The sequence below is a fragment of the Phacochoerus africanus genome, chromosome 11, assembly GCF_016906955.1.
Source record: "Phacochoerus africanus isolate WHEZ1 chromosome 11, ROS_Pafr_v1, whole genome shotgun sequence".
Lineage (NCBI taxonomy): Eukaryota > Metazoa > Chordata > Mammalia > Artiodactyla > Suidae > Phacochoerus > Phacochoerus africanus.
The window spans coordinates 58,697,405-58,724,811 of NC_062554.1; the positions used below are offsets into that span (position 1 = coordinate 58,697,405).

Below are 27,407 nucleotides of genomic sequence, written 5' to 3' on the forward strand. Positions count from 1 at the left end.
CATGGCAATGCCTGGTCCTTAATCCACTGAGTGAGGCCAGGGATTGAACCTGCGTCTTCATGGATGCTAGCCAGATTCATATCCGCTGAGCCACGACGGGAACTCTGGAGATGATTATAACTAAGGTTTTAATACCAATCACTGAGTGCCCAGCACAGGCACACGCAGCAGCCCTTACCCAGTCCTATTATTCTTCTTCCACTCTGGGTAAATGTCCTGAAAGCATGGAGGAGGAGATCCTTTTTTCTCCTGGATGCACAACTACATCAACCAACGTTTTCAGTTGACATTCAGCTTCTAGAATTCTACTCCAAGAAAGGACAAACCACCAACGGACCTCTGTGCCTCCATCTACAGACATTAGCATCTTTGTTGGAAGCTATTCTTATGGTAACTCTGCCCTTCATAGTTGGGGAAACAGAAGTCTTTTCAGGTCATAAAAGGGACTGAGAACATAATTCAGTAAAGTGTCTCTACAAACTCTTCTTTCAGAATGGAATACCCAGCGGCGAATGCCTGTAGCGTGCTTGCTTTTACATTCGTATTTTACAGTATTGCTTTCTGAGTCCTGAAGTTTTGTTGAGCATTAAAAGCAAATCTTTAACATACCAATTCTGAAAACATCCTACAGGTAACGCCTTACCCTTGACTGACAGGTGTCTCCACGTCACTGTTGGCTCCGGTCTACCGATAGCAAGACACAGCAGGGTCACGCTGCTCCCCTCATTCACAGTGATGTCTGAGGAGATATTCATGATCTGAGGAGGAACTGTAAGGAATCAGAGGAGAAAAGAAATATGAAAGAATGATTCTTTTTTTTTTTTGTCTTTTTAGGGTCACACCCTTGGCACAGGCTAGGGGTCAAATCAGAGCTGAAGCCCCCAGGCTACACCACAGCCACAGCAATGCCAGATCCGAGCTGTGTCTGCAACCTACACCACATCTCATAGCAATGCCAAATCCTAACCCACTGGGCAAGACCGGGGATCAAACCTGCATCCTCATACATCCTAGTTGGGTTTGTTAACTGCTGAGCCACAAAGGAAACTCTAAAAGAATGATTCTTTGCACTCAAAAGGAGGCATTAGTATGATTTTATGATGAGTATTCTCAGTAATAATTTTCAGATTGCTTGATTCACCAAGGATGTGACCATTCACAGAACACATAGAGGATGCTCATGGAAGGAGGTCTCTATCTTCTCTGGTGGTAGCAGGAGGCAGATGTAAGAGTGGGGTTGGGAAGAGCAGAGTGACTAAAGAGATGGGTGTTACTGATGCTGATCAAAGCAAAAACAAAGGGAAAATGCCAAGTTTCCCACGAGTTCCCCCTGAACCACATGCTTGTTCTTTTTAGTAGAATCCATGGCTTATGTATACAACCTAGTAGCCCCCAGATCAGCCTTTGCTTCCAATAACTCACTCACAAAGCCAACCGCACTGAATGAGTTACCATTTCCTGTACACTCTAGACATTTTTTTTTTTTTTAGATAATATATTTCCCCCTGATTTTTAGGGCTGCACCTGAGGCACATGGAAGTTTCCAGTCTAGGGAACAAATCAGAGGCACAGCTGCTGACCTATGCCACAGCCACAGCAACTTGGGATCTGAGCTGCATCTGCAACTTACACCACACCTCACGGCAATGCCCCATCCCCAACCCACGGAGTGAGGCCAGGGATCAAACCCGAATCCTCATGGATACTAGTTGGATTTGTTTTTGCTGCTCCATGACAGGAACTCCCCATATTTATTTTTTTAACTTAATTTTATTGGAGAATAGTTGACTTACAATCTTGTATTAGTTTCAGGTGTACAGCAAAGTGAATCAGTCATATGTATAAATATATATCTACTCTCTTTTCCCATATAGGTTATTACAAACTATTGAGTAGATTTTTCTGTGCTATACAGTAGGTTCTAATTAATCAGACCTCTGAATTCTCCACACAGGTTGTTCCATCCTAGAATTATTTCCTTTCACATTTCTTCTCCTGAAAATTCTTCTCTTTCCTTAAAATATCTCCTTTAAAACCTGGTAACTTTTCACTGACTTGCCCCATCAGAATTAATTACTTTCTCCCCTAGACCCCACCAGTCATCTATTGGCTTGGCTGCTGTTGTAACTCTAAGACTGCATTGTAGGTTTTTTGTTTGTTTGTTTGTTTTTTGGCATGCCCATGGCATGTGGAAGTTCCTTGGCCAGGGGTCAAACCCCCACCACAGCAGCAACTGAGCTGCTGCAGTGAAAATGCCAGATCCTTAACCCACTGAGCCACAAGAGAACTCTTAGAATTTATTTATTTATTTTGCTTTTATAGGGCCACACCCGTGGCATATGGAGGTTCCCAGGCTAGGGGTCCAATCGGTCCAATCGGAGCTGCACCACAAGGGGAACTCCAGAATTTACTTTTAATAGTATCATGCCCTAAAGGTTGGGAGCAGTGCTCTGGAGTTCAACCCCTCCCTGCTGAATGACCTTTGACACGGTAAATGGTCTTCACCTCCTCAAGTTTTGGTTCCCTTGCCTGTGAAACACAGGCTGGTAGTAGCTACACTCAACCTCTTGTGAGGTTTCAAGAAAACAATGGCTGAGCAGAGTACCTGGAGCAAAGGAAGCACCCCATAAATGGTAGCTGCCAAAGCTACAGTGATGATAAGGATGACACAGTCAGAATAGACTGTGGTCCTTTTGAGGGCCGGGTCCACATCGGTTTACCTGCAGCATCGCAAAAACTGACCTGACCCCTGGTCTTACTGTTAACCTTGTCCTCCCTCCAGGCCTGATTTTTAATTCAGTTCAAAGCTGGGTGTTGGAAAATACCTGGATTGCTTCTCTAATCGTACTTCTTCTTTTTCTTTTTTTTTTTTTTTGTCTTTTTGCTATTTCTTGGGCCGCTCTCGTGGTATATGGAGGTTCCCAGGCTAGGGGTCGAATGGGAGCTGTAGCTGTCAGCCTACGCCAGAGCCACAGCAACGCGGGATCCGAGCCGCGTCTGCGACCTACACCACAGCTCACAGCAACACCTGATCGTTAACCCACTGAGCAAGGGCAGGGACTTAACCCGCAACCTCATGGTTCCTAGTCGGATTCGCTAACCACTGCGCCATGACGGGAACTCCTCTAATGGTACTTCTTATCATCACTGTCCTGACTGAGTTTCTCGCTCATTTTCACAAGGTCGACAGCAAGAGCCTCCCACTCAGAATGTCCCACCTGGTCTCTTTCTGATTTTGCATCCTGTAGCCTGCTCCCTCCTTGTGGCCAGAGTGATCTTCTCAGGGAATAATCTCATCAAACAACTCCTCTCCTGGCTCCTTTAACTCACTGTGGCCCCCAGGCTTAGCACACAGCCTCCCTTCCATGACCTGGGGCCTCCGTAGTTTAAACCCAGCCCAGCCACGAGCCTCTTCCCAGGCAGCATCCTCACTAAGACAGCTCACAGCAGCCTCTGCACCTGCCTCTCCCTAGAACACCGAAGAGGCACAGGGCCTTCCATGACTTTGCTTTCTTCTTCTCTTCCTTTCCTACCTGAAAGGTATGGCCCATATTTTCAGGGCATAGCAAAGGTCACCCACCCCTTGGCAGTTGTCCCTAACCTCTCCCCAAATCCTGGAAAGAGAATCCCCCCATCTCTCCCTTGGGGAGGGGGCTGAACATGTACTCACAGCTGATGTTATGATTCCTGTCTCTTTAGCTAGAGAGGTGAAGTGCTTAAGGATAAGACTGAAATTGCATCTCTATTTCCTCCGTGTCTGGCACAAGCCTAACAAGGGTACCTGCTTAATTCCTCTTTGAAAGAAAGATCCAAAGAACCGATTGACTAAATCCAAAAAACAAAGGGGTGGGGGGAGCTTCTAATGGAGGATTTCTGCTACCTAAATCTTCCCTCTCAGTTTTCTCTACAATTCTCAGAATAAAAGGAAGGATGGCAGAGAGCAGGCTGCAAGCTTATAGTTATGCTGATTTATTCCAACTGTCAGTTTAATTATGAATTATTAATTACCAAACAGGTACAATGTTAGTAGATTCCAAACCGCCCTGCCTCGGTGGCAGAGGAGAATTACGACTGATGCTTGATTCAGACGACTCTGCAGTCTGAAGGTTTATGCTGCTGAGACCTTAGAGGTAAGTCTTTTCAAGGAGAAGCCATAAGTAACACGCAGAACGTTTGAGTTCTTAAGGGAATCCACATTAGCAAATAAATAAAAATTACCTGGCTTATAAATCTGCCATATTTTGGATTATTTCTGCATTAGGAACTGGCCTGAAATTTCATTGCACATATTTTACCAAAATACACACTGGGAAAAATAGTGTACTTTCTAACTACACTGCATTCTCTTGAGAAAACTGTACTACTTGTTTTCCAGTATTTTTCAGCTTGTTAAAAAATAGTTCTGGGCTTAGAAATGTCAATACTTTTTTTCACTTTTACAAAGCAACAACTTCAGTGAACCTTCCAAAATAGTCTGAGAATAATGTCTGCTTTTGCTGATGGGTTAAGACATCTGAAATTCTTTTTCTCTAAACCCAAGAGTCTTCCTGGTAGTAAGATGGGCACGGCTGAGGGGGGAGAGGGGGGGGCATAGCTGGTCAGTGGAGGATGAGTTTGGACCTTGTAGCTCTGATGCACATGGACAGATGGCTCAGTACAGCCCTGGATGCAAAGCTATCAGCTCCATACATGCTATGTTTCATCTGATAATTTCAAAGGTTCTGGATTGAGAGATATTTATAAAATTCTATGGATATTTGGGGGACATCTTCATTCCCCAGGTGCTTGGTCATTGTCACCCATAAGCAGGGAACTTTCCGGAATGGCATCATGAAGATTAATCCAAACATTTCACCGAGCCCCAAGCTGTGCCCCCGTCCATCCTCTGCAGGCCAATAGTGTTCTCTGTCCTTTATGAAAAGAGGAAAGGTAAGGAGAGTCAAGGCTGTGGGTCAACAGTAAGACGAGAAACACAGAAGTGAAGGGGGAAAAAGGAAAGTTCTTTCTGTTCTCTATTATCATGTCATTATTAATACATGATATGCAATAATACCTATCACGTATTAATATACAACTTGAGTATTTCCAAATTGCTTACACATGCATTATCTCACGGCCTCCTCACAAACTGTGTGTTACATAGAACAAATATTCTCACTATTAAAAATGAAGAAGCTGAGGCATAGGGAGGGTTAAGTAAATTGCCGAAAGTCATGTGGTTAGTAAACTGCAGAATTCTTTATTGTACTGCCTCTTTGTTTAACCTCTTATCAATGTCCCAACCACAATATTTGCATTTGCATCTTCTGTTTCCTCTGCTCCAAAGGTCCCACTGCATCCGCCTTCATAGCAACACCAGCTGTAAACAAAACCACCTCCTCTGGCTGGCTTTCGCAGCACCCTGCCTGCCACCAGGGTGGGCAACCATCTCTGTCATCTTGGTTCCTCCAGCGCCATGCTGGCCGAGGGAGGTACCCAACACTTGTACGTTCACTTTCAGTCTGAATTGAATTTGGCAATTCTATTAGGGTCTCCCCTGGTTTCCATGATAACTTTTGAAGAAAGAAGAACTTGGACATGACTTTAAATGCTTCTACGTATTTTGACAGGAGAGTTTTGTTCAATTTTCAGACATATAACTGTGGCAAATGAGTCTATCCATCTATCAGCTGTCTATCATCTATCTATCCATCCACCTATCTTTCCATCTATCATATCTATCTATCCATTGATCCATCCATTGATCTATCATCTATCCATCTATTGCTAGTGTTTATGGATATACAGATAAACACAAAAAAATGGATAACAATCTTAGCAGAAATGCTGAAATGACTCAAAGAAAATGGTGGGACCCAGAACAGTCTAATCAAAGGGTCACAAATAGCACATGTATTTCCAGTCACATCTGCAGACATTAAGAACCCACATGCATTAAGGTAGTGCATGTGTCTGGCTATTTTCAGTTGATGGGTGTGTGTTAAAATGTGTCCTCACATGATTGGGCAGGTTGATCAATGCATAACTACAAAGACTCCAAATTGTGGTTATGTTAGATGGATAGATGGTCAGGTAGGTTGGTCGGTAGATAGGTACAGGCATATAGATAACACATCTATATCTGTATAGTTAGGGATGTAGTTATAGACATGGATAAGATACTGTCTCTCTCTGTAAGTGTATATACACGTACATACATACACACACATACTGAAAGACAGACACACTTTTAGCAGATTGCAGTCCATATCTTGAGGACAAAAGCCATCTTTGGGCGCTGGATTACCATCAGGTATATCACATTCTCCCTCAACCCTCAGCATGGCCCACTGCTCTTCAACATACCAGTGTGTCTTGAACCTCGCCTCCCTCTCCATTCCTGCTGCCATTGGCTTAGTGGAGAAGCTCATCGTCCCTTCCTTGGAATATTACAAGTCTCCTCATCTCTCTGTCTACCTTGAGTTTCATAACTCAAACCCTATCCATCCACTGGGGGTACCTCTCAAAATCTTGCTTCTGCCTAACACCCCAAACTTTTCCCCTGCCAAAGACTATGAAGTCCAACTTCTTAGCAGGATTTACACAGGACTCCGTCTGGCCATAGCCGCAGTGCCAACCCCACCTCTAACAAGGAGCCCACCCCTCTCTCTGGAGCTACATCATTCTCTCTCCCCTGTGCCTTCATGTCCCGTATTCCCTCTACCTGAGAAACCCCCACTTCTGTGCCCCATGAGCTGCTCATCCTTCAACACTCAACTCCGAGATGGGTTCCTTTATGATGCTCTTTCTTCTGTTTGCAAGGCTTTGTTGTTTATGTCTTTATCACACCATTTATATTTACAACTGAGCCATTCCACGGACGGAGTCTGCTATATTTATCCTTGTATTCCTATGATAACAGCAAGCCTGACATGAAGCAGCTTCCTTCGCCCAAAATATAGTGCATAATGCGGAGGTTTTTTGAAGTGTGTCTTACAATCTTTTTAAATCTCTGTCTTATAAACATCTTACCCTCGATGTTTGACACTTGTCCTTTCTTTTCCCTGAAATATTCTCCACCTTATTCTTTCACATGTTTTTTTCCTTCTGGGTTGCGTATTCACGTTACTTCCTCAGAGAGGTCTTTGCCAATGACTTCAGACCCCTCACACACACCTGATTCAGGTCTTCTTGCAATCTCTTCTCAGCCTTTAAATTGTCTTCCATAATTCTTTTTGACTTTTGTCCTTTTATATTCATATGTATGATTATTTCTTTAAAGTCATTTTTGCCCTGGACTTTGTAAAGCACAATACTCCCAGCATGCTGGATGATGCTTGGCACATAATAGATGCTTAATAAAAATGTATTATATGAATAAGTATATATCATCAAGACTGTACTGTACATACCACTGTGTACTTGTGAGTAAGCAAGCCTGAGATGGAAAATGCTTTTCTACAGAAGAAATATATCTTTGTACAAAGGTAATTGGGACCTGAACTCTGGACTTACTAGCACACAAAGTTGATATGACAAGGTTGCAACAGCATATAAGGGACCAGGTACCACATCTTAGGTTCTGGAGTCTAGGAGACTGTAACCTTGGATAATATTGGCTTAGACCCTCTCAGCCTCTGGTTCTTCATTTGTAGGATAAAGAAGATAGAATTTATCTTTCTAAGTTGTTGTAAGAGTTAAGTGTAAATGTCTATAGCACGCTAGCAGAGTGCCTGGAAATGAGTAAGCACTAAATAAATATTAGATGTTATTGTTCATTTTTTTAATACTCATGGTTAATAGTAAACATACTATTTAGAATCTGATAAATGGCTTCATCTGTGCCTAACTGCTCATTTTCTAAATCTTGGTTCCTTAAATTTTAAGTCAGGGCTTACGAATGAAGTTGGGCTCAGATGGCTAGGACAATTTCATTATCTATGCTTCCAGAGTAAAAAGGAAATATTTGATAAAGAATTGTTAATTTCTGCCTCTTAATCTGAGCTATTGAGGCTAAGTAAATGCATAGAGAAAAATCATACACATTTATGTAAAGAAATTACCTGGCTCTTCCTTATCTATTTTCTTTGAGTGGGCAACTGTTAACAGAAAGAACAGGATCCAGAGCTTCAGCATCACACCCTCCTAGTTCAAGGGCAGTAATTCCACCCATTAAAACTATACCCTGTCTCTGTGCAATCACAATATTTGACAGACTTTATTTATTTATTTATTTTAGGACAAATGGCATGGTTAAAACAAACAACCCAAAAAAATGGAAGCTTTTAATTCAAAGACTAAAGTTTGAATACCACTTTTTTCCAGCTACTTTCTGTGTGATAAAGGCCTTTAAATGTCAGCTTCCTCTAGAAAAAAAAATGGGCATAGAAATATTTGCCACCCAGGGATGTGGACATGAGATTAAAGATAATAATTTTAAAGAGACTCAAACAGTTTATTGTTGTTTTCACATTATTATTATTATTATTAGCCTCAGAGAATACCAATATTAAGAGACTGAGTGAAAGCTAATATAAATATGAACTAGTTTTCATTCCATTTTAAAACACTCAAGGCTAGTTTATAAAAAGAATTCAGTAAAGACTTTTATAGACTCATTGTTTTATTCTTCCAGGATTATCTTTTATTTTGTGTTTTAACAAGGAAATTTATTTCATAAACTAGAGTTAAGACTAATTTGGGAATTACAGTTAGCATGCTAGGCTTGGTCATGCCGTATTTTATATACTTAAATAGTATCATATGGTGCAAAAAGCATTACATAAGAATGAGGTTCTAATCTTGTTTTCATAATAGCTGTGTGATCGTCCGTAAATCAAAACCCCTCTGGCTTAGGGTGTGTGTGTGTGTGTGTGTGTGTGTGTATGTGTGAGATAGTGGTGGTGTCTGTTTATTTGGATAGTTTTGAATGAAGAAGTTGGATTATGAAATCTCAGGTCCCTTCTGGCCTAAATCCTGTTAGTTAATGATCTTCTAGCCAACAGTACAAGTTCAAGGGGGCTACTCCTGGGAACAAAGTGATAATTCTACCAGGAACAATAACAAAATAGCTAGTGTTTATTTATTTGAGCCTGGTATTAATGTTCTATATACATTATTTCCTTTAATTATCTATACATTCTTAGTGAATATTCTCTATTAAGGAACTAGGATAAGGGGAGACATCTACATCAGTGGAATAGAATTAAGTGTCCAGAAATATATTCATATTTTTACAGTCAATTGATTTTCAGTAGAGTGACAAGACAATTCGTTGAAGAATAGTCTTTTCAACAAGTGGTGCTGTGTGGCTGGATATCCATATAAAGAGGAATGAAGCTGGACCCCTATTCCACATCATATACAAAAATTAACTCCCCACTGAAATTTTAAAAACTTAATCTTGTACAATTTGAAGCTGTTTGTGCTTCAAAGGCAAATATTGAAAAAGTTTAAAAAACCCACAGAATTGAAAAAAATTTTACAAATAATATATCTGATAAAATCTAGTATCTAAAATACATATACAACTCGGTGATGAAATACACATAAACCCAGTTAAAAAACAGACAACATATTTGCATAGACATTGATTGAAGATACCCAAATAGCCTGTATGCACATGAGAAGATGTTTAACATCATTATTCATTAAGAAGATGCACATCAAAATCACTATGAGTTTGGTTATAGAATGGTTTGGCTAGAATGGTTATAATCAAAAAGACAGATAATAACAAGAGTTGGTGAGGATGTGGAGAAATTCCAAACCCTCACACATTGTTGATGGAATTATAAAATGGAGCAGCTGCCTTAGAAGACAGTCTGGCAGTTCCTCAGAAGATTAATGATAGAGGTACCACATGATTCGCTAGTTTGACTCCTAGGTATGTACCCAAGAGTAATGAAAACATGTCCATACAACAACTTTTGCACAAATGTTCATATAGCATTGTTCATAATAGACAAAAAGTGGCACAGTCCAAAAGTTCATCAACAGTGGAATGGATAAGCAAAACATAGTGCATCCATACAATGGAAGACTATTTATCTATAGAAAAACACAAAAACTGATGCTTTAACATGAGTGAACCTTGAATAATTATACAACATATAGAAAGTCCTAAAGACTTTCTAGAAAAACTGCTAGAGCTCATCAATGATTTTAGTAAAGTTAAAGGATACAAAATTAACACACAGAAATCTGTTGCATTTCTATACACTAACAATGAAGACCAGAAGGAGAAATTAAGGAAACAATCCCATTTACCATTTACCATCACATCAAAAAGAATAAAATACCTAGGAATAAACCTACCTATACTCTGTACTCTGAAAACTGTAAGACACTGATGAAAGAAGTTGAAGACGACACAGACAATGGAAAGATATACCGTGGTCTTTGATAGGAAGAATCAATATTGTCAAAATGACTATACTACCCAAGGCAGTCTACAGATTCAGTGAAATCCCTATCAAATCACCAATGGCATTGTTCACAGAACTGGAAAAAAAATTAAGTTTTGTATGGAAAAATTATGTTAAGTGGAAGAAGCCAAACCAAAAAGGCAACATATTATATGGTTTCTATTTATGTGAAATGTCCAACATAGGCAAATCCATAGAGACAGAAAGTATATTAGTTGTCAGTGGCAAATTGGGAGTGACTATAATGGGCCTGGGTTTCTTTTCAGGGTAATGAAGATAGTAATTAAGATAGAATTGGATAGCAGTGATTATTGCTCAACCTCTGGTATATACAAAAAGCCATTGCATTGGACACTTCCAAAGAATGAATTTCCTGCTAAATGAATTACATGTCTATAAAGATATTATTAAAAAGAAAACAAGCCTGAAATTCCCACTATGGTGCAGTAGGTTAATTATTTGGCTTCTCTCTGTGGAGGGGCTGGTTTGATTCCCGGCCCGGAGCAGTGAGTTAAGTATTTGGTGTTGCCGTAGCTATCATATTTGATTTATGGCCTGGGAACTTCCATATGCCATGGGTGTGGCCAAAAAAGGAAAAAAAATTAATTATATTAAAAAAAGAAAGAAACAAGGCCTGTCAGGTCCATAACGGAAGATTCAGAAGTTCTTGCACTAAGCCAATCTCCATGTGTGGGTTCTAGGAAAACATCTTTTTTTCACTTATTGATAGTTCAATGCATCTGCTTATTTCTCCATCTCGCATTGTTGGCCCACTGTTTCCTGTCCCTTTTCAAGACAACTAGCCATACCCTGGCCATGTCAGGCTCTCCACAGTTCTCCAAGTACCCTGTGCTCACATGTGATTCCATACTTGTACTTATCCTCTGCTCGTGTGCCCTCTTCCCCCCTCATCGGTCCATTCCAGTCCAAACCACACTTTGAAAAGTGATATTGAGATATAACAGCATCTCTCCATCATCTCTCCACATCCCAGAGGTGAGCATGGGGAGGTGCTGCATAGCTCCCTGTGCATAATGATGTAATTTATTCATTTTAAAACACTGAGTGCCTAACATGTCCTAGGATAACTTTGTGGGTAGAAGACTGGACAGACAAGTCCCTCTCTTATGTCTACTGTGCAGCTTACTGCCTAAGGACACTGACACTGATGCGAGATCGCAGGCATCAACATGCGATGAGGCTGTGGGTGTGTAAGTCACTGGGAGAGCCCATAGCAGGGGTCCGTCCCGCCCAGTGAGTCTAGGTGAGGTATTTGGTCTGCGCAAAGCTGGGCAGAGGAATCATCATTTGCTAAGCTTTGCAGAGACAGGAAGCAGGGTGAGCTAGGGGAGCTGTGACTTAGGTGAAAAGAGTAAAACCATACAAGAAGGAAGCCAGATAGGCAGGGGCCTGAACTCATGGCCACTTGGAGAAAATGCTAAGACTTTATCTTTCTCATAAGAGAAATGGGGAGGGGGCATTAATATGTGTGATGATGGTGGTGGTGATCGTTGTAGTAATAATAGTGATGGTGGTGGTGGCGATGGTGGTAGTGATGGTGATGATGGTGGTGATGGTGGTGATGGTGGTGGTGGTAGTGATAGTGGTGATGGTGGTGATGATGGTAATGGTGATGGTGGTGATGATGGTGATGGTGGTGATGGTGGTGGTGGTAGTGATAGTGGTGATGGTGGTGATGATGGTAATGGTGATGGTGGTGATGATGGTGATGATGGTGATGATGATGGTGGTGGTGGTGGTTGATAGTGGTGGTGGTGATGGTCCTGGTGATGGTGGTGATATGGTGCTGGTTGTGCTGGTGGTGGTGGTGTTGGCTCGTGGGTAGGTGGTGATGCTGGTGATGCTGTGCTGATGCTGGTGGTGGTGGTGGTTGCTCGTGGTGATGCTGGTGGTGCTGTGGTGCTGCTGTGCTGGTGGGCCTAGGTGTCGGGTGGTGGTCGTTGTTGCTCGTGGTGCTGGTGTTGCTGCGGGTCCTGGTGCATTGGTGGTGATGATGGTGATGACTGGTGATGCACTGCAATGGTGTGGTGGGTGGTAGTGACTAGTGCTGCCTTGCAGTGCTTGTGCTGGCGATGGGCATTGGGGGCAGGAAACAGGTTTACACTGGGAATGGGGCTGAGTGGGAACAGGACAACTGGTTTGGATATCAGCTCAGCAGGGAGGTGGTGGTAGCTTGGACAAGTGTGGTAGCTTGGACAAGTGTGGTAGCAGGAAAGAGGGCAGAGAAAGAGAGATGTGAGAGATCTTTAAGAGGGGGAACGAAGAAAGCTTGGGGACAGAGAGGATGTGTGTTATGTGTCAGAGCACTCCTCACAGTGTTCTGTTATCTATCATCTGTATCTCTCACCAACGAGCCTGGGGAGGGGTCTTCATAATCAAGGTCAGCTATTTGTCCTTAGCATCCTGGGGCCTCAACATGTCTGGTACACAGTATGTGCCCAATCCATGTGGGCTGGATTTAACTGGTAGTACCAACAGGCTTTCTAGAAAACACAAGCTCTCAAGATGTAGCCTGGGCAGCCAGGGAGGTGGGGTGGGGTCACATTGCATGAGGTCACATCCTAATGCTTAGGAGGAAGGGCGGGGACTCGGTTTTACAGACTCAGAGTGTGAACCTGGACTCCCTACTCGCCCTGGTGTGATGTGCTTTTATATTATCCTGGATAAGATTAGACCTGCGGGCTCTGACTGCTTTGTTCTTCCTGGTTTTATTTTGATGAGAGGAAGGTAGGGAAAGGGAACACATGGTTATGAATTACAGATGAATATATGCTGGGGACCAGGACATCACCAGCCACCCAAGCTCTGCGCTCCACCCCCATACAGAATTTATTTATAAACTTAGACACACATTTCCTCTTTTAATTTGCACAATTCAAGCAATTGGCCCCAATCAGAGAAAATCCATGCTCTCCAGAGTCTTTCTCACCCTGTCCTACTCTTTCTGGGGGCACAGAGGTATCTCCCTTAGGGTCTCCTTTTGTTCCTTCCTCTCCAACTCGCTGCCTCCCCTGAGAGTCCCACCACCTACGCATACTCAGAATCACAGGGTGTAATTTACATCATACAATTTTCAAGTCAAAGGAGACCCTCAGAATCACCTCGCTCAACCTCCACAGATGGCAGCTCAGGAAACACCCACACTGTGGCCCCAATTCTGTAGGGTATGTGTTGTGAGAGAGCAGACAAGTCCTAAGACTTCTCTTAAACCAAGTCTCTCTCACGCCAAGACCCTGGGCCCTGGTCTTGACCCCGCTCCTTCTCTTCTCTCCTCCTTTACTTGGTCATGGCTGGTTTTTGTTGTGCAGTCTCACCTCCCCTCTTACTCACAGTGTGACCCTGAAGGGTCCCACCTTTTTTCAAACCGCAAGGCAGGCTAGTGATGTGGGTCACTCAGAGGGGCCTTGGGAGGAGGAAATGGTAAAAGAATACACAGTGATTCTGTCACCACACCTGTCAATATCATGGGCCTTTTAATTCTACTTTTAGTTTTTTTTGCCTGGCTACTCTCATTTTTCAAGAATTTCATGAGTATCAAGAGGCAACATAAAATAGTTTCCCACACGCCACTTATTTCCTGCTGCCAACACCCTACCAGTGGGTTTACTATTTCACACTTTAACACAGAGGAAGTAAAGGCAGGGAGAGGTTAGATGCATTGCTGAATGTCACACAGCAGCAGAGGAGAAGCTGAGATGTGCACCCAGTTTCGACCGACTTTAGAACCGCAGGCGCCAGCACCCAGAAGCAGCCCTCGTCTGCTGGATCCGAAAGCCATGATCTCAGTACCACAGCTCCCCTTTCAGTCCACGCACGTCTAGCGTGGTGTGTGATGGGAGACATGTGTGGGGTTTGGAGTGGAAGCGGCCCTGGCCTTGATTATCTGGGACAGCAGTTCCCACCAAGAACACAAAGCAGGTGGTGGGATCAGAGGAGTGGCCCGGATGAGGTCCTAGCATCTTCTCAATCACCAGCCTCTTTCTATATTTTTTTGCCTCAGGTTCCCAGCTCCCTCTTTTGGTGCCCTAGGTCAGGGAAGGGAAGGGAGCTGGAGAAGGGACAGCATTATGCCATGTTTGCCCATCCCTGTCCCCGCCCCTCAGCAGGGTCACCCTCTCCTCCATGTTTCATCTCCATTCTGTCAGAGCAAAGCCCAGCTCGGCTGGGGCAGCAGGAGACGGGTGCTGGGGCTGAGAATCAGACCATGTGTGTCCACACTTAAGATTTCACAGCCGCCTCCTCCAGCCCTGCCACCAACCCCTGGCCTTCTGATCTCGTTTTCTTTCTCTGATACTACTTCCCATGTCCTTCTTTCTCCCTGTCCCCAATATCACAGGTCTATTTTCAATAGGGAGGGTTGGGGGAGTGGACTTCTCCCATGACTTTCTGCAGAGTTTTCCAGTCACCCACCCAACACCCAGCCTCCCAGTCTGGAGCCCTTGGGAAGGTTTGGTGGCAACCTCCCCTGCCAGCTCCATCCTCAGCTGGTACTCTGACCAACTGGGGAGTGTGGATGGCTCCTGCCCTGCTCTCACCACCCACACCAAGACGACAGGGGTGGGCTGCGATTCCCTACTGTGCTCTGCTCACCTGCATGGCAACCTGGGAGCCTGGGGGGGACCTCCCCTGAGCCACTCCCCCTTCCCACCAGGCCCCCCTCAGACTGTCCATCAGGAATCTGTCCGGATTCTCCCCAGGAATCCCCTGCCTGACAACTAGACAACACTGCCCTCCCCTCTCCTGCCCTCCCTCTCCCCTCTTCCTCCCCCTCCCCCACTTCTGCCCCCTCCCCTCCTCTGTCTCCTCCCATGCCCTCTTCCCTGACCTGCCCGCACTCCCCCACCTTCTTTTCTCCACCTGCTCTGTGCGGCCAAGAGGCATGGGTTTCTGTGCCAAGGTCAGGGGAAGAACTGAAGCAGAAATTCACTGTGATCAGATACAGAGACCCTTCATCTTGGGAGGAAGGTGGAACTTGGAAAAGCTTGAAGAAACAGATATTTGCCCATCATAATGCCCACAGCTGGATGCTGCTTGGAAATGGGAACCCCCTTCCCCTCCATGGCCCCTGTTTCAGTATTTTGTAACATGGGGATGATAAAACTTTCCTAACAAGGGTCTAATTATGAGTAAATATGATCCTAAAAATGAGTGTGTCTTAAAAACTACTATGGCATGTACCTCTAATTCAGTATTCCTTGTAAAGAAGATAAAAGCCATTCTCTCGCTTCCCTGGGATTCCACTGATTCTGAACTGGTTTTCACTCCATCTTTGGCAGAACAGGGACTGGCTGCAGCATTCGCAGTCAGTGATCCCTGTCACATAGAAGGTACAACATACGGAAGTTTTCCTGAGTCCAAATATAAGCAAGTATATAATGGTACCTACACAACCATGCTAGATGCATAAGCGATGCGACGTCTAACAGGAAAGAACATGATTAGATTTGCAGGTATGAGGAAGTCAGCCAGTCGGATCCTAGTATAGTTCTCTCCTCACATCTTTAAATGCTCTCTCAATTCCAACCCCTCTGGAGAGTCTGGAAATAAGGACCACTTTCACGTTTTCTCACGTTGGGAAAGGGGGAGTGGTCCATGACTGAGTATCGCTGATAAAAACATGATAACTGAGTCTCATTACAGCCAAAGACAAGTCTCATATTTTAGCATTTTTATTAAAGCTTTTTTAAATTACTGAGTGTCTGGTATATTCAATACCAGGCTAAGTGATTTATATTAGTCTATCCCTAGATACTTCATCTAATAAATAACTTGGCAATCTCCTAACCCATAAATATCCCTGGCCCTAGCAAAAAGCAATTAAAGCACGTTGTGGGGTGGGGGGGGGGGGAGAAAAAGTGGTTTCCCAGTACTCCTGGTGCTCCTGGTGGAATAGTTCATTTACCAAGAGGGTCCCATCTCCTGTGCTCACTGCTCACCTACCAGGCATTTATGTGCCCCTTCCCTACAGAAACAAAAAGCATATACAACTATCTTTAAATGTTCAACATGTCACAATGATACAGGGGTTCGATCATGAAAATATTATTCCCGGCAACAAGTGTGCTGTATTATTTTAGACAGCTTAGGCTGAAAATCTTGTGCAAAACCGTTGTGGAAAAAGCAAATGTTGTGCCCCAAATGTTTAAAACACATTGAGTGTCAGGCAGTGACTGAAAGGTTAGTAGAGCCTCCAGTGTCACTAGCCCAGAAAATATTTCAGGTTAATAAGGCTCAACCAGCACTCCAGGTAAAAAGCCATTGGTATTCACAACAATGGCTTCAAGTTCAGTACTTTCAACAGCAAAAGAGGCTTCTTTTCCAGAAAAAACAAACAAACAAACAAACAAAAAAAAACCCTCTTCTCTGGCCTTCCCTGAACCTCCAGGGGTGGTGAAAGAGAAAAATCTGGGTCCTTACTTTCTGCTTATATCAATGACTCTGTTTGCGTTGCATTCAATACACCAACACCCAGGTACCCGGATAGGAGAGAAAACAGTCACACAGTCAGACCCTTCTCACTATATTCAGAGAAGCTTATAGGAAACACTGTCTTGAGCAGCAAAGGCTGGCCCCAGTTCAGGTCTTATAGAGATTTCTCCGAATTACAATCCCAGTGAGCCCATGGCCTACTCATCATCAATTTCAGAGTTGTGCAGGCTTTAAAACAATGTAATGTGTCTTCTCATATTTTCCATCATTTTATTACACATTGTCTATTTTTATGCACTTCACTTCCCAGATAATGGTCTGGTCACACGTGTGTGGTTGGGGAAGGGGAGCAATTGCCTTCTGTAATTTCACAGAGGCCTAATAACACCCTATTGATCGGTCTTCTCTCTCCAGGACACAGCAAGGAGGTATACAGATGTTAGGTAGCAGGAATGTCACTACTACACTTAAACTTGATTATAGAGCTGTGGGGAAATTGGGAAAGAAAATACTTTTCCCCTCCCATTGTTTCATCTATTGGCAATAGGAGCAGTGACTAAAGTTCACCTCCACAGCTTGAAGTCAGAAGATGTGGGGTATATGGTGAGGAGTTTGATGGAGAATATTTATTTTTGCATAAAGAATGTATTTCCCTTCCCTTGTAAACAAGAGATATGTTACCACCTGATGCTCAGAGCTCCTTGGATCACACAAGCTACATAATAACCCATTTTCAAATTATTTAATGTAATTTTTTGGAATGTTAGTACTTTTACATGATGGAAACATACAGCAAGTTTCACTCCCATCTTTTTCTTTTTTTTTTTTTTCATTTTTTGTCTTTTTAGGGCTGCACCTATGGCATATGGAGGTTCCCAGGCTACGGATTGAATCAGAGCTGTAGCTGCTGGCCTACACCACAGCTCATGGCAGCATCTGATCAGATCCCTAACCCACTGAGCAAGGCCAGGGATTGAACCCACATTCTCATGGATGCTAGTTGGGTTCGTTAACCACTGAGCCAGGACAGGAACTCCCTCGACTCCCATCTTTACCGCTGCTCCCTGTTCTCTGGACTCCTTTAACTCATTTGCATTTTATTTATCCATCAAAATAAGCAAATGAGAAAATATATTATCATCACCCTTCCTATGACAAAAGGTAGCAGAATACATACACTGCTGTTCCATATTTGTAAAAATATACTTTATACACTTTCAGAGCTGCATTGTATTCCTTCACCTATTTACTTACTGCAGTTTATCCAACTAGTGTCCTATTCACAGATACGTTCATTAAAACCTATTTCAATATGCTATTACAATGCCACTCAAAACTTCTTGTGGGGGTGTGTGTTTTACACCTGCGAATGCACATGTGTGGGATAGAGTCCCAGAACAGGTAGTGGGTGAAAGCGTAAACGCATCTGTTGTTTTGATGGATATTGATAGATTTCTTTCTGTCGGGGTTTGACCATTGTTCATGTCGACTAACAACCTATGAGGCACCTGTTTTCCCCAACAGCCTTGTCAGCAGCAGGTATCGCTACGCTTCTGGATTTTTGCCAGTATGATCATTGAGAGATGGTGGCTTGATCATTTTGATAGAGATGGAGTAGGCACAGGTAGTTGTAGAAGGTAGTTGTAGAAGTTCCAATAAAGGATCATAGATAGAGAGGGAAATTTAAGGGATGTTGGGAGATCACGGTAAATTAATAAATTGCTCAAAAAAGCCTTCAGAACAAGACAGGCTTGCTTGACTGGTGGAGGTATGAGAATTGTTGGCTAGGGGATGGGGTGAGGCCTTCATTCAGATTCACACCAAGGACAGGAGTTTGAGGACCATTTTTCTGCTGATTTGAATACACAGCTTACTGGATACTAAGGAGGAGCCAGTGCTTGAAGAAAGTGGAAGAAATGGTCTTTTCCAACCCCCACTCCTCTTGTAGCCCACCAGGTCTGGGGGCCGAGCCTCTGTGCCTACCCGCTTGCATCTCTCACAAGCATCCTGTCTTAATAAATCTATTTCTTGCCTATCACTCTGTCTCTTGCTAAATTCCTTCTGCACAGAGGCATGAAGAACCTGAACCTCAGTAGGTCCAGACACCTGGTGAGTGATTCTAATTTTAAACCGTGAGTTTAAGTCCCAATCTGGGTTAGGCTGGATTCGAGTCCCGGGAGGTGGATTTAAGTCTCAATCTGGGTTTTGGCTGGGTTCAAGTCCTGGGAGGTGGGTTCAGGTTCTAATCTGTGCTCCAGCCAGGTTCAGGCCATTAGTGCTGTCAGTTTCAATTTCACGTGTGTATGGATGGTGTGTTCTGTTTTCTGTGGACTTTCTCTTCAGGCCCTTTGCCTGGGCTTGTTGAGTTTCCCAGTGTCCTTTGTAATAAATCGTCTTTCTATATACATCAATCAGAGTTAATTCACTGTGTTAGAACTTGGCTTCTGGAGACAGAGGGCCTGGCCTTTTTCCTGGTGCTCCCATTTCCTGGCTGTGTGATCTTTGGGGATGTTTACAGCCTATTTAGCTTACTTTCTTTTAAATCTAAAACTTAGGGACACGAGTAGTCCCTAAAAGACAGGAGTGCTGTGAGGTCTAAATGAGTCAGTACACATCAAGTGCCTAAAGAGCGCTGGATGGGGAGTCAATCACTCCTGGTCTCAGGTACTGCTCTTCCCACATGCCCCCCTGAGGGTATTCCCAGCTGCTCCTGGATTGGGGTACCTTGGTCTCTGCTGTCCCTGGGCAAAGGACCACTGGGTGGTCCTACCTACCAAGGCCACAGGGAGGGGAGGGGTTTGGCAGGGGACCAGAGGCACTTCATAAGAGTCCAGCTGATAATTAGTCTCTGCAAACAAACGCACTTGTGGATGGGCACCTCTTATAAGGGCCACTTTGGGTAAAAGTCAGCAGAAAAACATCAGGCATGGAGGGGGGAAGGTGCACGAGGTGAGAGCATACCTGCACACACTCCCTGGGACAGCAGGGCCCCCACTCTGCTCAGTTTGAGCTGAAATGCCTTCTTTCCTCTTGGGAAAATGCCAGAGAAGAAATACCAACATGTATCTAGGGAGAGGGGACCATTAAGGGGGGAAAGGGCGGGGCGGGGGTGGCACAGTTGATTGAAACACAAGAGTCTTTATTTTGTTCCTAACTATTCGTCTTTTCTACCAGTTAAGAGAAAGGGGGAGGGTGAACCAGAGAGGGGGTGGCGGGTAGGAAAGGAAATGGGAGGAATCCAGGGCCCTAGTTTTAGGTGTGTTGGGAGAATGGGGAGGGAAGATGCCTGTGATCAGAGATTCTTAGCCACAGCAGAGGCAGGACGTGTGGCCACGTGAACAGCAAGGTTCCTAGTCCAACAGAGACAAAGTTCTGCTTCTAGCAAACATAAAAAATCTCCCTCGTCATGTAACGACATGGCCTCCATCCCATTCATTCTCTTAGGGAAAAGGTCAGTGTAATAATATGCCATCCATTTTATTGGAATTTTTTTATCCCTAAATTTAGATCTCTCCTAAATTTTTTGAATTGGGAAGTTGAAACCCATATGGAGAGAGCTTTGTGACACTGCCATCATGCCTGATGGGGACCCCATGTTTGGACCCTGAGCACAGAGGGACCCGCCCTCCCTGGAGACAGTGCCCAGCAACATGGATGATGGAAGAGATGGGAGACCCAGAGAAGGCCTCCAATGATGGGTGGCTCATCTCCCGTGGATTTCATTGCTCTTACGGATGTGAAAGGAGAGCATAGACCCTGAGCCTACTGTGGTGCTTCTCAAGGTGATAACAAGTCGTTACAGTAGGAAGAGATGCAGAACCATGGAGTGCGTGGCAGGATTCAGAGCAAAGTTGGGCTTATAAATGGGTTGTGTGTGTCCACAGGGACTCTGAAAGGTTGTCTTGCTTTCTCTCTCCACCTGCAAGCTGGCTGGGGTAGGTAGAGGGGCTGGGGCAAGCAAAGGGTATGTGAAATACCTGGGAACTCAAAAGATCTGAAGGCAAAGAGTAGGCCCAAGATGAAAGAGGACAGAAGGAAAGTGGCTATTTTGAAGAACCGGTCCTGGCTTAGAGATGGGTACAGAATCCTCACCCCCAACACACACACACACACACACACACACACACACACACTCACACATGCTCATGCACACATGCACATGCACACCAGCTCTAAAAACAAAGGAGACTGCAAGGAATGGGCTGCAGGGTGCACCCCCCAAAAGCTTGCTTCAGGTAGAGGGCTCCCCCACAAAATCATTTACCTGCTCTTGATCATTTGATTCCCTGAATCCAGGGCCATTTCAAAGCCACATAAGCCAAGAAAACAAGTATCCATAATCAAGGAGCAATATTCACACAGTGGTAAGCCTGGAGCCAGGCAGGAATAGACTCTTTCAGCTAATTCTCTTACAATATAATTAAAAAAAAAAATCAAGAAATCTCAAGGGATCTCCTGGTTTAGGAGGAACATTTAACTTCCAAAGAACAAAGCAAACTATGTAAAGGCTTGACTGTGTTAAATTAAAAACTAACATCAGTTAGCAAGCTTTCAGTTTTATTCCTTATCTATTTTTCAAAATACGTATTTAGCCATGTTAACATTTTCTCTTGTTTTATCTGCCTTCTCTGTCCTCAGAGGGTGCCTGGTATAACTGGAATGGAAACATATTATCAATGCATATCGATTGTATAGAGAAGGATAGCATCACCCTCTCCCCTGGCCCATGAACTTGATAATGGACACTATACAGGACAGGTGAGCACATACACACACAAACTCATCTTATAGACATGGAATGGCTGCTAGGGCCAAGGGGGACCTGAAGTAACTGAACCTGTGATGTTAGCATCTCTAAGTTTGGATGTGGATAGAAAGAGTCTGAGAGAAGGACTGTGTCTGTTTCACCCTCCGCTGCCAGAGGGAAGGGAGTGCCCTGACTGGTAGAATCCACCTGTCTAGTTTCTGTGGCAGAAATGGCTTCTGTGAATCCAGTGGATTTTGCCAGAATAGCTGGATGCCATAAAACATCTGAAAGGGGCAATTAAGTCCCATCTGCATGATTTTGCCACCTTCTAACTTATACTTAGTCTCTCATTTAGACTTTGTCTAAGAAGAAGAAGGACTAATGAGAGATTCCTTGGGCCACCCTAGGCTGTGGGCTTGGCTCACTTGCAAATCAACAGAATGCATTTGATGCCTGATAGTGAGCTTCCTTGAGAGCTGGGGGGAGGGGACATTCTCTGTGCCCCACAAAACAAAGGTTCTGAGTCTTAAAAAGCAAGGGGCACACAGGTCTCCTTAAGAAGCTGCTTTGTGCCCAGGGCTGCTGGTCAGACCCTGATTTGCCAGTGTGAACTGAAGTCTGGCACTTGCCTTCAGACTCTGCATGGGTTAAATCTTGAGCCACTGTAGCTGCTGACCCACAACACCCCCTGAGTGGAGCTCAGGGTGAACATCAGGAGCGAGGCACTCTGTGCTCTGGGAAAACTGGAAGAACAGGACTTCAGATCGTCAGATACTTTTAGGAGAAGATTTTTATGAGCCCAGTTCTTACATCTCCTCATATCTAGAAACACACTAAAATCCTTCGTGGTGATGTCTGCTCCTTGCGGCTGGTAGTCACCTTCAGGAGATCAGCAACAAACTTTTATAAAATATGCGTGTGCTGCATGCACCCCCTCACCTTTATCACCTCACCTGATGTTCCCCCTTTTCTTCCTTGGGTGGTATTTCAGCTCAGTCTGTAGTTAAGGATAAAGAATATCACAGTCATCTGTGAATGCAGTCACCTCCAGGGGTGAGAGCTGGTGGTGAGTCCTGCTGGCTGTAGAAACTCAGGATATGGGCCCTGATAGCAGAGGTGCCTATCAAAGGAATGGTTTCAGGGAGCCCAGGCCTCTTTTGTTCCTGCTCCCTGCCCTTTGTTGCAAAAATTCCTATATGTCCTATCTCCCCACCCCTGCCTCCTTGGAGCAGTTTCTTTACCTAAGATGCTGTATCCAAGGCTTAAGTTCTAATTTCACCCCCTGTGAACTGAAGTCTGGCCCTGGCCATCAGCCTCTGCACGGAATAACACACGAGCCACTGCAGCTACCAACCTGCAGCACCCCCTGAGTGGAGCTCAGGGCGGAGACCAGGAGTGAGGCCCTCTGTGCTCTGGGAAAACTGGAACAGGCCTTCAGATAGCTAGATAATTTTGGAAGATTTTATGAGCCCAGTTCTTGCATCTCCTCATATCTAGAAACACACTAAAATCCTTCCTGGTGATGTCTGCTCCTTGTGACTGGTGGTCACTTCGGGAGATCAGCAACATGTGTGTGCTGCATGCACCTCCCCCTCACCTTTATGACTTATACCCTGATATTCCCCCTTTTCTCTTTGGGACTATATTTGAGAGCTATCAGAAATACTGCCTCCCAGGCTGTAGTTAGTGGGCAAAACAAAAGATGTCATCCAGGAGAACAGCCACTCCCAAGGGTGGACCAGCAAGACCCAGGGAAGTCAGGAAAGAAACAAAGAAAACTGGCTCCCAGCTAAGGTGCAGACCAAAGGAGGGATTCCAGTAAACCCAGACCTTTATACCTTCCTTTGCAAATCTGATTATCTGTAAATCTTTTGTTCCTACTACTTCCCATTTCTTGCAAAACTCTTATATCCTAGCTCCCTACCTCACCTCCTGGGAACAGATGGGGCTATCTGAGATGCTGTCTCCAGGCTTAAGTCTTCATTTTACCCCAAATAAAACCTAACTCTTAACTTTCAGGTTGTGCATTTTTTTTTTTAGTGGACACCTCAAATTAAACTTAACTCTCAACTTTCAGGTCGTATTTTTGTTTGTTTGTTTGTTTGTTTTAGTCGACACCAGGGTTCCCTCTGAGTCTGGGTCCATTGACCTGTCCTCTCTGAGCTGGGAGGCAGCCCCATCATGGGAAGCCTGGGGAAATTCCCAGGGGACCCTCCCAGGGTCCACAGCAGCAGGAGTTCTTGGGGAGTTAGGATGTCCTTCTCAGCACAGAGATCCCTTGAGATCTTGAGTTTTTCTGCTATTTTAATACTTAATAGAATGTTTTCATTTCAAACAAGCCCCCAGTGATGAAGATGCCAAAGCTATGGGGACTGTGTTTTGGAGACAACCCTGCACCCTCCTTAAAATTGGTTAGAAAGACATCACACGAGGCCACTCACCCATTCACCTGAGAGACGTTGCCACTTTCAGAGGAAATGGAAACTTTCCTCCTTCCTGAAGTTGATCCCTGACTTATTCTCCAATATCCCCTGTGTTTATCTGCAAGTCTGTTTATACTTAATTGCAACTGCAATCACTTGACATTTTATTCACCAAACAACAAAGAGGTTTTAGTTTTGTTTTGTTTTGTTTTTTTAAAAAACACTCTGAATAGGAGTTCCCATTGTGGCACAGCAGAAACGAATCTGACTAGGAACCATGAGGTTGCGGGTTCGATCCCTGGCCTCGCTCAGTGAGTTAAGGATCTGGCTTTGCCGTGAGCTGTGGTGTAGGTCACAGATGCAGCTTGGATCTGGCATTGCTGTGGCTCTGGCGTAGGCCGGCGGCTACACCTCTGATTGGACCCCTAGCCTGCGAACCTCCAAATGCCACAGGTGAGGCCATAAAAAGACAAAAAGGCCAAACAAACAAAAAACAAAAAAACCCCACTCTGAATACAATACACAGTGTTATCACTCAGAATTCCCACTGCGGTGCGATGGGTTAAGAATCTGACTGCAGCAGCTCACGTCCCTGCAGAAGTATGTGTTCGATCCCCAGTTTGGCAGAAAGGGTTACAGGATCTGGTGTTGCTTCAGCTGCAGCATACCTCTCAGCTGCAGCATGGATTCAATCGCTGGCTTGGGAATGTCCACATGCAGTGGGTGTGACCATCAAACAAAACACACCAAACAGTGTTAGCACCCAACCCAGGTGTTTAATTCTCGGAGAGATCTGGAGATAGACTTTGACATTCTCAAACTTAGGACACAGCTCCTGTGTCTAGAGGATATTTATCTACTTTTTCTCTGCTTATAAAACTACTCATCCTATAAATCCTCCTTTAGGTACCACTTGATCTCCGAAGTCTTGCTGGACCCTCTCTAACCCACATGAATTAAACACTCCAGTCTCCTCCTCCGCCTATGCCTTCTTCTACCGATGTACTTCACACAAAGAGCTGGATGTACCGACCATACCTGTGTGACATTCCTGATAGATGGGAAGCATCTGCTTGCCTCCCCACATGGGTGGTATAACCATGAGAGGGCTCTCTTTTATAATCCCTAATTCCCAACACCGCATCCTCACTTAACAGACACAATAATTGTTGATCTGATCTGAATGGTGGACATAGATGCTTGCGGAAAATAAAGTTGGTGATTTAATAGGCTTGGTTATTTGCCTTTCCCTGAAGACATCCATTTATTCCTAAGTCACTGTGGACAAAAGATTAGGAATAAGAAGTGGAAAGAGGGCTCTGAGCTGATGAACTGACAAGTGACACCCACGGGGAAGAAGGCAGCAGATGCACCAGTAAAAAGAGCACAAAATGTGGGGCCGAGAGGGCACGCGTGGGGGGAGGGGGCCTTTCTGGGAGGCAGAGAAATACAATTACCTGCCGCTGAAAATATGATGGTAAGTAAGCCAGATAGGGTTAAGGTATAATAAAGGCATTCTGTTTCAAAAAAAGAGGTTTATAATCCACTTTTAGCAAACACATAAAAATAGTTTAAAATTTTAAAGAGGTTTTCGTGTTTAGCAAGGAAGTTTCGGTTACCTAGAAGATGCACTCACCTAGAACATCTCATTATCTGATAATGCAGAATGAATAATGCATTCCTATACATTTTCCTCGGATCCGCCACCTTCCCTCCTCCCCAAACTCCCTACCCATCTACCTCCACAGATGAGAGCACCCGAAGTGGATTGGATCACCTGCATCTGGGTTTGAATGCAGGATGAGGAGGGCAGGGGCCTGATGTGGAAAGACCCCCATGGCCTCCTTCCGTCCTCTCTGGTTCTTTGCACCTGGTCATCTTTGGCGGAGCATCAGGGTGATGGACACCTGGCCCGTGGATGGCCGGCCTGCCAGTGAATTTGATGGGGATATTCTGCCCTGTGTACCTTCTAGGGGCCTGCGGATATTAGGGCAAAGGAGGGCACAGTGATGACACCTGCAATGTATGCCATCCACCTGGAGGATGACACTCTTGCCCAACCCCCGGCTCTGACTGACAGGTGTCCATCCGCCAAGTTCTGCTCTGCTGGGTCCCAAGTCTGATGGCTTCCCCACAGCCCTCAAACTGTGTTTGCAAAGTTGGTCTGGTTTCAATTTGGACAAAACTCTAGGCCAAAGTTTCAAAATGTCTTATTGGTTCCCACTTCATCCCAAAGGCACCCTAACTAGGCCTGAGCCTGGTATTTTTCCTTTAACACTGGGTCAAATCGAAGATTCTCAGGAACACAATGAGAGCCAGGGTAGTGAGCAAATAAGCCATTTTCCAACCAGTGTTTGCCATAAGGCAGCTCATAAGGCAGCTCACCCCTGAGAGCCACAGACCACCCACAAAGGAGGGGGGGAAGGGGCTGGGCACTAAGTTCTGACCTGGTGAGGTACACTGAGGACAAGGGGTTCACCCTCGAGGGACTGAGGACCTCATCCACCAGTGCCCTTGCCACCTGCCAGGCCCGAGTGTTCAACTTGAACCGAGCATCTTAATTTACTACGAGTTTCCAATATTCAGAGCTTAGCTGAGGGATATTGGGAAAAAGAACACGGATGTCTCTTTCTGTGTTAGTTTATATTACTAACTTATAAAGTTCATATTTGATTGCAAATGATCTCCACTAAAAATAAATACAAATTAATAAAGGGGGGAAGCATGGGCTAAAGTATTCTTTTTTTTTTTTTTTTGTCTCAAACTTTATAGCTAAGATAATCCAGGGGTTGACATACACTAGGAATTTCCTATCTTTATCCATTTGGGAATTTTCTGTGAACTCTTGGGAATACTCTGGTGAGTCCATAAAGGCCCCAGCTGATCCATGGAAAATGGAAGGATCGCTGCATAATTTAGGCCAGCCTGACCCATGTGAGAGGCCAAAGAGGGACACAGGAAATATAAGGAAAAAATTATGTTTGATCAATCAGCTAACCTTTGAAAGAAAAAAACATGATTTATTGATTGGGGGAACCAGGAATTTTAAATTATTTTATTTTATTTTATTTTATTTGGCTTTTTAGGGCCACACCCGCGGCATATGAAAATTCCCAGGCTAGAGGTCGAATCAGGGCTGCAGCTGCCGGCCTACATCACAGCCACAGCAACTCAGGATCCGAGTTGCATCTTCGACCTACACCACAGCTCACAGCAACGCTGGATCCTTAACCCACTGAGCGAGGCCAGGGATTGAACCTGCATCCTCATGGATCCTAGTCAGGTTCGTCAACCACTGAGCCACGAAGGGAACTCTTAAATTAATTGAGATTTATCTCAAGAGGCGGTTCAATTTCTAGAAAGACTTATAAAAATCACAAG

The 27,407-nt window shown here is 44.3% G+C and overlaps 1 protein-coding gene across 2 annotated transcripts in view; it reads right to left on the bottom strand.

Moving 5' to 3' along the window:
* The window catches only part of OPCML (opioid binding protein/cell adhesion molecule like), a 508,660-nt gene that overhangs the window by 96,558 nt on the left and 384,695 nt on the right, over positions 1 to 27,407 (bottom strand). For both annotated transcript variants that reach the window (XM_047753888.1, XM_047753889.1), the window contains exon 3: positions 644 to 769. In XM_047753888.1, coding sequence (XP_047609844.1) covers positions 644 to 769 — 126 coding nt within the window. The remainder of the gene's footprint in view (positions 1 to 643; positions 770 to 27,407) is intronic.